We start from the raw sequence: 11,444 nt of genomic DNA, 5'->3' as shown, positions 1-11,444 counted from the left end.
CAAAATGAGCAAAAAACAAAGCCCCTTTTATTGCATCTTGAAAAGACCCATATGATGAAAGATATATGAAGTGTCATATACACTGTAAAACTAATTCACGTCTCCAACTAAACACTTTCAAGTAACTGATCACATCTACATTTTTCAGTTGGCTGAATTGAATTTCTGTGAATTAAATTGCATAAATTCACAGAATTTCAATTCAGCCAACTGAAAAATTTAGATGTGATCAGCCACTGGAACATTTTCAATGGGAGCAATTATTTTTTTACAGTGTATGCCACCAAAGAGAATATGTTGGCTGTAGAGGAAAATTCAATTAAATGTTTATACATAAATGTTGCCTAAAACATTTTGTTATAGCAAATGCATATGTATCATTTTTACCCCGTCTCTGTTGCTTTGATTTCTGTACTATATTAATATTGTCTCCAACAGCCCCTCAACACTTTTATATTTCAGTGTTTTTTTATTTAAAGCAAATCTATTTTATTATTTCTTTCTCACAAATTGTGTTCTGCAATTTTGAATTAGTCATATAGCCCCCCTTTGGGGCCAGAAAAAAACAAAAGGGGACATTTACGGCCCTGTAGTACCCTACTGCTGTCAAGCATTGTGGATGGATCCCAAGAAACTGACCCTGTATAATATTACGTGTATGTCTAGAGTTTGAATGAAATGAGATATATGTTTGTATCCTCATGCAGCTTGTTAGCTTTGTGAGCCTCACACTGGGAGAAAAGAGCAGAACAAAGGCTTCAGTAATAAATGGCCTTTGTTTGAATTTCAACTACCCCTTTTTCTCTCATTATTCCTTGTGCTTTTTTTCGCAGGAAAGGTTTTATAAGAATTCATTTACATTTGTAGTGTGTTGTTCCTTAATATATTGTGCTGAAATTGAATTCCAGTAACAAACACAAATTTAATTTCTGCTCACCACCACAGAGCATCTATCTACACAATTAAATCCTACTTCAAACCCTCCCCTGGATAACAAAGCTGTCACACACATTATCTGACACCGCACACAGGATCACAATGTGTAAACTTCTATTAAAAGACCCTAAAGCATGATAACACTTGACCATTCCACCTCCCAGCACCCTCCTGTCTCGCCCTCTGCTGCCTCTGCATTTAATATAATCCCCTCCACCGCTGTTTGCCTCTTCTAACTCATCCCACACTCTCTCCCTCAATCTCTCTCTCTCTTTCAATCACCTTTCTTTGTCAGTGGAGTGTGAATAGGGCTAATTACAGAGAAAAGGCAAGACGATTGTTATTCCAGATTTCACTCTTATGTCTCCAGCACTCGCAAAAACACACAAAAATGTCTGCAGCAATATAGATTAGAGATCTATTAGAGAAGATTAAATCATAATCGACATGTACAAAGAACTGCACAAAACAGAACAGGCTGACAATAACACAATACGGAGGCATGTTATTTAAAGGCAGTTGAGGTAACACTTTTTTTCCACTTCACTTCTACACATGATTTATAAATATGTGGCAATTGTGACCATACCCTCTTTTTTTAAAGTTGAAGTGTGTAATTTTTTGTTAAAAAATACTTTCTTCTTTAGCTTAATATTTCTAATATTAATATTAATGCCAAAATAACTAATATAAATGAACAAATACTTGCTACAAGTAAGCCTTTTGTAATCATATTTATTCATTTATTCATTAAATTATATTCATATTTTACTATAAGTAAGCCATTTAGGACAATTTAATATTACCGGTATACTAATATCAATAAACAAAACAATTTCTGAAAGTCATTTATAGCTCATATCTCATATTCCATCTTAATATGAATATTATTAATATATTAACTAAAAATAAAATTATTTTTTACTATATGTAAGCAACTGTAGATCAACTTTCCCTCATTTTCCTTCTTAATATGAATATTAATTAATATAAATAATATTGGTATTAGTTATTATTGATTATACTTAATCAATCAAATTAAATAATAATACTTAACCTTTTTTAACTACTGACTAGTTAACTAGTGCTCTGATGCTCCGTGAGCTTTCCGACCAGCAACAATGGCTCAAGCAATTGCATGAGTTTGGGGTGGGACTGTCTTTTTCCATCCAATAGCAGATGGTGGGAGTGTTTGAAAATGTACTTGAAAACAGTCAATATTATGGAATGTTTTCTTGATGCAGATAGTAAAATTACACACTTCAGCTCTAAGGATACATCTAGTCATTTGGTGTGTTAGATGGTTTATATTCAAAATCCCCATGGACACATTTAGCAATATGACAAATCTTTAAAATCTCCACCTCACTGTCCCAAGTAATGATTGCGGCTTTGCTCAAAGGTCAATAAGTCACTTTCACCCTCCAGAGACATCACAAAAGGATCCTATTCACCCATTAGCCACATTGAGTCGTTCTTAGCAGAAATGCACCAGGAAAATGTCTGGAAAGATGAAAGCGTGTTTTATTTTTGGCTCTTTCTTCTTCAGTCCATAGGGCTAAAAGGCCTCCGCTTCTTTTTGATGGTGAAAGGCTGCTGCAAATATCTACAAACACTCAATTAAAGGTGAAAGGGCATTATGATCACCACTCTGTCAATGTATAATTTTAGATGCATTCATGTAAAATGACCTTTTACCTTCCTATAGACATAATTGATGTGACCCTGTTAACTTACAATCCAATCTCCAACATCATTACCGCAAACGAAGAGGCTTTCATTTGCAAAAAGGCAATGTGATATGTGAATGAATTAACATGTCCGCATGTACAACGATCCCTGCATTCTTTGCTTGCTCAGCTGTGGCTATTGCATACTTTAACGGTAAATCAATAACCCCAGACGTAACCTCATATGCGTCTCTCTCTCATCAGCGAACACAAAGAATAGAGGAAAAACCTTTTCTCTTTTTGTTCCACTGTGACATCAAAATTTCAGTTATAAAAAACCTCATCCTCCGACAGGGAGATGCTGTCTGCGTGTCGCACGGACCCTTCCGTCGGCGAGATCCTCTGATCCTGTGGCGGATGCTGCGTGTCCAGCGGAGAATGAGAATGACTGGGGGAATGAGACTGAGGAGGATGAGAAGGTGCCAGGGAGCTGGTGTCATCAACTTCCATGTGAATTCTGTACAGGTGCTGAGGAACACCCAGACTCCCTCCATCCAACAAGAACTGAGAGAGATAGAGGCCCTCGGGGTCTGTGAAGACATCATCACCGTTGTGAGAGCAGAAATTTAAAAAAAGACATCAAGCACACACATCTTTTAGAATGAAAATTGTAGCATAAATGAATGAGCCCAATTAGCCCCAAACTCAATATAGAGCTCTGATCTGCTTTATCCATGAGTCATCGTGTCCCAGACACATTCAGAAATTTCAGACAGTCATTTATTAAAATGTAAGACTGCACAGTACCAGGGTAAAATGTTTTTTTTTGTGTGTGCAACTGGCTCATCTTGCTAAACAGGTCATATCATGTGTCATTATTCTAGGCTTATTACTGCACAAGGTAAATCATCCCCTTCATAAAGAAATAGCACAATTTTTATACAAGCTGGGACAGAGTGTGATAAACCAGATGGCGAGAATAGCTCCTTTCACACATAAAGTCTTACTGGTAAATTACCATTAAGATATCATGTGTAGGACCTTTTCAAAAATACAGCTAAATCAGTTTTGGCCATTTCCAGGTATGAGAAGTTGTAACAATACCAATAATATGTTTTACAAGGGATATCAATTCAAACAAATTCCCATGATCAACCGTTGTTTAAATTAACGTAATGTAATATGGCAGTCCCAATCATCAGCAGTCCCGCATTGCTGTTTGAGCTTCTTTATATTTAGGTCTATATATATTATAGGCCTACACAAAATAAACAACATTACATCTTACATTTGCTGCAAATGCTCACACAAACTTATAGTCATGAAGATGTAACTAGATTTAACCAGCTCCCCTGTCAGTACATGTGGGAATTGTTTTGAAAGCGTGTGGGGTCTTTATCTTTACCGCGATTGATTGGAATGTTATTTTTTTTATTACTTGGCCAGCCCAATTGGTGAATATAACCGCAAACTGTAAAGACACACACACGCTTCACAAGCCCTGGCCCATAGCCACATGTCAGAGTCTGATTAGTGATCACGAATGGTAGCACAACACCTCAAATAAAGGATTCTCCAGCCTTTAACAGCATAATAAGGTATTATCTGTTAGGCATGTACACATAATCAATAGATCTATATCAAACGCAACCTGTCCTCCAAAAAAATATGACTCTATAGGTCGTTTTTCAAGCACCTTATTATGACCTATATTTACGTTTTAAAGTCATGCGCCCTCTAGCTGGCGTAAAAATAATGACAGTGTTGCGTTACATCTGACGTCATGAAATGACGTATGACTATTGTTACCAATCAAAATGTGTGTTCATTTTAATGCAATGTGTGGACTTTTTATCACCATTTGTCTTATTTCCATTTAGCAAAAATATTGTTTTTAATTTACAACTACACCCACCCCATCCCTAAACCTACCCAGGGATTTATAGTGCATTCACACTTTATGAGCACGTGTTCCCTGGGATCGAACTCATGATCGCATGATCACACAGTTGTATAGTACAATGCTTTACCAATTGAGCGATGCAAAACATGAAATATTAAGCAGATAAAAGGGAAAAATGCTTTTAAATGAAAGTGTCCTGCTGTCAATAGGAGGAAAACTTTAGAAAACGCTCCTGTGCATTGTACTTAATTAATTAAAATATTGTCGATAGGGGCGCAAATTTAGTAAATGCTCATATGGGTCGTATTTCAAGGAAGTGACAAACGACCTATATAGGCGTATTGGTTGGACATGTTGATCAAACGATATGTTACAATGCAATACTATATAAAAACATATTTAAAAAAAACATGTTTTACTCACATAAGTGTGTTGCACAATTAAAAATTTTAATTTAAAAATGTAAAAAAGAAAATAAAAAATTGTTTTAATTTCATTCTGTCTGGAAATCCATCTTGACCTATATCTTGTTTACAAACGGTTTTGCGGTGAAATGAAGCACAAACGTGCAATGTTTTACGCACGTGAGCTGGAACGGGCATGTTCATTGCTCGGTAGCGGGATCAGTTTAGCTCCACGAGTCGGTGGGCTGGCTTGAGGCGGCGTTTCACCACACAATGATGTCAAGGGTCAACATATTCTGAGATCGATTGTTTTCTGGGACTGGTGTCAGTAAAAGCTTTTCTTTGACTAGCAAGGAAGTTAAAACAAACCATAAATCTGTATTTTGCATAATTTTTATTCAAATAATATTCATTATTCCTTATTATAATGAAATTATCTAGCTGCTGTTCATAGTGTGTCCCTCACAGCATCATATATGAGAAGAGTCTAAATCTGGAAAATGTTATTTGTACTTAATGATTATTATTATTTTGGTATTTTATTTCACACGTTGCTGATTTTTTTATCAAATTTTTAATTGAAGTCACCTTTTTAGAAGATGCCTGAGTTACATCAGATGTTTTCTTTGTATGTAGTTTGACAGATTTGAATCTTCATGTCTCTAACATTGGCATGATTTGATACAGATCATTGTTATAATCTGATGTAAACCATGCATTGTTTTGCAGTCACTAGCTAACTGGTAAATAGTATTTACTAACAATAGCATTCATTTTGAGCCCTGGTCACATCTATTTGGTATTGCTGCAGTTTTGATTTTGGGGATAATGACAGTGGTATTACCTTGTAATGGGATTGTGCCCGCTGTGGCTTGATTTTCAATGTCCTGTGTGGACCAGGCATTCATCGCTGCCTCAGCCAGAGCAAACTGCTCCGCCACACCTGAGACAGGCAAAAAGAGATAAAAGGTCACAGATACACAGAGTACCAGAAAAAATAAGAAACTACCTACTCTATGTTCCTGTCTCATATCCTATGAAGATAAAGCATTCAACTTTTAAATAAATATTATAGGCGATTAAGTATTATAATGCAGTATTTTACCCCTGTCTGTTTGTACAAAAAGAAACCCTTCAGAGTATTCATTACATTTTTACATTTGTGAAGAAAATATCAGCAGTGTTTGCTGTACCAAAGTCACCAAGACAATGTCAAGGCAATGCTAATGACACTGTCATTTTGCAAGTGATGAAATCTGATCTGTTTGTTCAGACAATATCCGGTATATCTTGGTTGCTATAGTTCTGACGTCAACATGTCACCAAGAGACATACAAGTTAAACTGTCAATACAGATAGAAAGGATGGAAAAAACTGCCTCTGTCCATCATTCTGAACTCGAGAGGTACATTAGATAACATAAACAATGTATTATTGTATTTATACTTTTATGCAGGCTAAAGTTTTATACTTGAGGTTAGATAAACTTTGTAGCTACATGTTAAATATAAGTGGTTTCACCTGCAGCAAAACGTGCTTCTTTGATTTCATCAGTGAGGTGGGAGTAGAGCTGCTCGTCCTCCTGCAGTGTGGCTCCAACACCTCCCCATCCTCCACCATCTTTAGTCCAGCCACACCAATCCCCTCTAGACGTCGCCTCCCCTCCCCAGCTCTTCCACTCAATCAGGTGGGCAACTCGGCCTTGGGCCATCGCTGTGGGCTTAGTGATGTGGTCTTTAATAGTGGCCAGCAGTCCTAAATAGATCCGAGGGATTAGCATGAATGCAAATCAATATTAAAAGAAAAACATAAGATAGGGAAAGATAGGGGAAGAAGTAATGCTAACGAAGGGGGAAAAGGTGAGGAACTTATTATCTCCAAGTCATCAAAAACTGAACAGCTTTTTAGGATTAGTGTCTGAAAGCAGAGACTAGAGGCCTACTATGACCTAAAAAAAAAAAAAAAGAAGAAGAAGAGGAAGAAAAAAGGCACAACTATCCTATTTTCTGTTTTTTTATATCAAGATAAACAATTATCTAACATAAAACTAGCCCAGTAAAAAAAAAGAGGCATGATTTAAACAGTATCCTTCCCCTTAAATTGGGGATTTTGCCCTTCAGCATCTCAGGGTCTTGACATGTGCAATTGTTTCTAATAATTAAGATCATGAAACAATGTCATATTTTTGACACAATCTGCTGAATTGGGTTTCACTTTTATGTAGTAAAAAAAAGCTTTACCCAGTTATTGTAAGAAAAAAGGTTCCCTTTCAGTCGGTCACGTTCGACGTACGTCAGAACTGAACCAACGAATTGGGATCTGAACTCAGAGACCTATCCACTTCGAGTGTATAAAAACGAGCCAATCAGAGATTGGCATGTGATTGTGATCCACACATTCCATGCTCCGCCCCGCAGTGCGGGTATAAATAAGGAAGTGGAATGGCAGATCAATGCTTTTTTCTGCTGAGGAGCCGACTTAGTGACTGGGCTCCTAGCGGAAGCACAGCACCTGGCGACGGGACGTACGTCTCCGTTCCCTTCTTCAGGGAACGAGGGTTACATACGTAACCTGAGACGTTTTTATATATTCAAACAAATATTTATCTTTAGTTTATGAAAAATATAATTTCATTATTAACTACAAACCAACATATGGTCACAAACTAGATCCCCCCCTTACTGGGTGATATAGGTTCATTTTCAATCATTTTACCAATTCTGGCAAAGTGTTTGTGTGTTCATTTTTAGCCTTATTGATTTATTTATTTATTATCTATTTATTGTTTATAGTGACATTTAATATAAATGACAAAATTATAAATATGTTTTAAAATATATTTAGACATGCCCCAATATTTGGTAAAAGAGCTAAATAAAAAATTGCAAATCTCATAAAAATGTATAGAAAATATAATAGCTCACGTTACAATTTTTATGATGTGATGCTAATTAACATTTTCTAATGCACAAATTTAATATTATGATCCACATGCGTTCTTTCTCTGTTTACTGAAGCCATAACTGACTGTGTTTTTTACTTGGATACTCATAAAGGCATTTATTTTGTGAATTTGCTCCTTTCAGGCTGTATTTTTTGTACCAAAGTTACTGATGGAAAGAATCATTTCTACACAGGCAAACTGAGTGCATAATTATGCAAGTCCTTACAACTTATTACTTGGTATAGCAATGATTTGCGGTTCCCATGACGTGTTTTATAAATTAATCTTTCTAATAGCATTTTTTCCACAAGCAGTTCATTTCTAGCTATTTTCTTTTTCATCTCGATCTGAGATTTGTGGTTCTTTTTACTCATTATACATATTCATCGGCTGGTGATTGCATTTATAATTTGACTGAAATGATCAAAAATGTTCTTTGGAAAAGCTTAAAACCCATAACACATTATTAGTCTCTGTAATTAACTTCCTTTATAGAGTGGGCCTGGAGAAGCAAAAAAACAGACAGGAAAGAAAACAGGTGGCAAAAGAGGCACTAGAGAAGAAGAGAGAAGGAGAGAGAGGCTGTTCATAAATGAGAGATATGCAGGCAGAAGGAAATTACATTAGCAAGCTTCTGTAAAGGTCGACTGCTCTTCTGATTCAGATGAATGATTCTGAACGATAGCAAAACCCTAAAAAAACAACACACGGTGTGACAGTGTCTAACATGCGCTCTTTGCTCCTCACCCAGCAGGGAAGATGTAGCCAATTCCCCGATGTCATACCCGCTGTTGCTCCTTTTATCTGACAAGCTGCCATTGTAGGACTGATTGTTACCCTGAATAACATTAAAAAAAATGGGAAACACATATGACAGCCTACCATACTAAATAAAACCTTTCAGAATATCACATTTGCAGTGAATCACAGGTGCTAATTACACCTAACATGGCACTTCTATCAGATCTTTACACATTCAAAGTGTGAAAGAACTCCCATGTATCATTGAAATGTATCGATTTTTATATACAAATTCTAAACAACTTGGATTTTAACTTGATTTTTGTGAGAAAACACACCTTGAAGATTGGCTGTCCTTCAGTGTACGAGTGAAGCTCTTCCATGGGGTGTTGCTGGCCACTTTGAAGCTCTAGAGGGACAAAATATACTGCTGTTAATTGTAAATAACTGTTTATTTATCTTTTCAACAGTGTCTGTGCATGTGGCTCTGTTCATCAAGCTTTATCTAAAGTGGATGGACGGGACTCACTCCTGTTGCACTCATGTTTCCATGGCAACAAGAGATTGTCTTGACAACACCTCCCTGGGGATCCCCAACGCTCAGAGCAAATTTTCCATCACTGGCCGCATCTCATTGAGGTTAGACCTCAAAGAGGACTACTAATCTCAGACCTGTGGAGCTTTAGGCACCCGCATGCATGTTATTTGCTAACAGGAATCAAATGACAATGTGTGACCTTTACAATGTCACATGTTGTGTGTGTCTCCCCCTCTAAAACCCACCTCCCATTCATCACGGTGAAACTCCATCCATCTCACATATGAATTATACATCAGTTTTGACCCTGGCCTTTCGCACGCCATGCTCCGCCTTAGGTATGGAGCTCTGGACCTTCTATCCCCCACAGGGCTCAGACAAACAAACACAACCCTTCGCTCCCTGGAATTTACAAATTATACACTTCATTTGTGCAATTCCCTTAGAGGACACCTTGAGGATAAAATGTCACCTCTTACCTTAGACTCCATTTGTAAATACTGTGGCACTACACCTGTGTACCCGAATTGAACTGCCTCGCAGCCTGCCTTTCCTTGATACATTTGTCTTATTCAGATGAGATGATACAAATAAGGGCAGAATAATTTACCTCTGGTGCTCTGAGGAAGCTTCATTGGCTGTGTTATCTAAAGGTGGCATGCACATTTTGTGCCAAATAACTTAAAATAAATCCCTCAGTCTAGAAAGACAGTCATCGTGTAAGCGATAACATAGCTACACAGCTCACCAAATCAAAATAATGTTACATGGACATGAAATATTGATTTGAGAATTATTTTATTAATTTGTATAGTAATTATGCAAGTGTGTACAAAATGACACCTAATGTTATCATAAAATATTAATTTTCAAAGAGTTTAATAGACATAATAGCTACTCATCAAATAAATAAGGGAACGTGAAATAGGCTACTGATTTGATAATGTTAACGTAATGTTATGAATAATGTTAACGTTACAATCTTACATGTACCTACAGTATCTTAAAGGTAACGCAAAGAAAATTGTCTATTACAAATGCAATGTATAAAATAAACGGAATAGTGACAACACTGTAACAATAATATTATTACCTAAGTAAGTTCTCTGAGGGTATTTTAACTTCGAATGGTAAATGAACACAACATGGAGCAAACTGCGTTTGAAACGGTTGTAGCCTCCATGAAAGTAGTGCCGGTGGCGTAAGAAATAAGCAGTAGTAAGAAATGGTATAGCCTAAACTTTAAATTGATACATGTTTTAAATGTATGTTTGTGTGTATACTTACTTAGTATAAACTATGATATGAACTATTACGACAGTTGATTGATGGAGACCCGATTTCGAGGGAGGAGCAGTCTGAGCATACACAGCTGCCATAGACGACGCCGAATTGACGCTATTGACCAATCAGAATCAAGAATTCCAACGAGCCGCGTGGTATTTAATTAGTAGCCTACGCAAGCATCAGTATTTTAGCAGCAAACGCTTTCTGCTGAGCAAAGAACTGTTCCATGATACCTGCACACAATAAAAAACATTTATTCATACACTTCACTTAGTTTCGTCATTTAACTGTATGTGCGCATTACATTAATGCATTATATAAAATGCTCCCTATGGTGCAGATAAGCAGACAGGTGGATAAACAGATACGAGTGATAATTGGATGGACCAACAGGTAGGCTGATTGACACAGGACAGACAGAGACAGACAAACTCAGATATAATCGAAGAGACTGACCTTGGTGACCTTTGCAGAGGCAGGAGCCCATGTTCAACGGCTTAGCAGTTATCTGTTCACCATGCTGACAGAGAGTGGGGCGACAGGGGGGAAATTAGCAACAGTGAGAGAGAGAGAGAGATGAGTGCGTGTTTGGAAGAAGGGGATGTATAACAGCCAGAGCGAGCCAACTGGATGATAGAGGTAGAGAAATGAGGGAAGGAAAAAGATTTGTCCAGGAGGAGGAAAAAAGGGACTTGGAGTCCATCCGGTAAAGTGAAACACTGTTTGTCAAGTGGGGATGGAAGTGAGGAGAGGGAAAAGAGAGGGAGAAGTGGAGGGAAAAAGCACACTGACTGTGTGCACTCAGTCCCTCCCATCCTCACCTCTTCTCCTCCCCCTTCTGCTCTCATTTTCTCTCAGACCCAACTTTCACACCATCAGCATACTGAAATGATTACCCTTTATTGATGTTACATTAGGGACATCGGTATTAATATTCTGCCCGATAGCAATAAGCCGATGATTATTTTCTTATTATGAATAATGGCTCATATTAAAATTCTACACAATTTAGCCAACGTAA

General features: G+C 37.2%; 1 protein-coding gene across 2 annotated transcripts; it reads right to left on the bottom strand.

Annotated features, from left to right (window-relative positions):
• Positions 1–5: 5 nt before the first annotated feature.
• fam131c (family with sequence similarity 131 member C) lies at positions 6–11,206 on the bottom strand. Of its 2 annotated transcripts, none has more exons than XM_067446219.1 (6): positions 10,880–11,206; positions 8,937–9,007; positions 8,605–8,695; positions 6,435–6,668; positions 5,758–5,856; positions 6–3,196 (listed from the first exon to the last, which is right to left on the bottom strand). In XM_067446219.1, exons 1-6 carry the CDS (start codon positions 10,908–10,910, stop codon positions 2,931–2,933), a joined length of 792 nt encoding a protein of 263 aa, XP_067302320.1. In that variant the 5' UTR covers positions 10,911–11,206; the 3' UTR covers positions 6–2,930. The 2 variants fall into 2 exon arrangements, with proteins under 2 accessions (XP_067302320.1, XP_067302321.1); XM_067446220.1 differs by lacking the exon at positions 10,880–11,206 and adding an exon at positions 10,424–10,648.
• Positions 11,207–11,444: the final 238 nt, after the last annotated feature.

Source organism: Pseudorasbora parva, chromosome 6 (assembly GCF_024679245.1).
Source record: "Pseudorasbora parva isolate DD20220531a chromosome 6, ASM2467924v1, whole genome shotgun sequence".
In the NCBI taxonomy this organism is placed as follows: Eukaryota; Metazoa; Chordata; class Actinopteri; order Cypriniformes; family Gobionidae; genus Pseudorasbora; species Pseudorasbora parva.
The sequence above is the reverse complement of the archived record's forward strand: the minus strand, read 5'-3'. Positions and strand labels throughout refer to the sequence as shown.

Excerpts from the sequence above, each read along its gene's own strand:
- fam131c (XM_067446219.1), bottom strand. The coding sequence starts at position 10,910 with ATGGGCTCCTGCCTCTGCAAAGGTCACCAAG. Across the intron at positions 9,008-10,879 it reads CCTCTGCAAAGGTCACCAAG|AGCTTCAAAGTGGCCAGCAA; the intron begins GTCAGTCTCTTC and ends TTGTCCCTCTAG. Across the intron at positions 3,197-5,757 it reads GGGCACAATCCCATTACAAG|ACCCCGAGGGCCTCTATCTC; the intron begins GTAATACCACTG and ends ATGTCTTCACAG.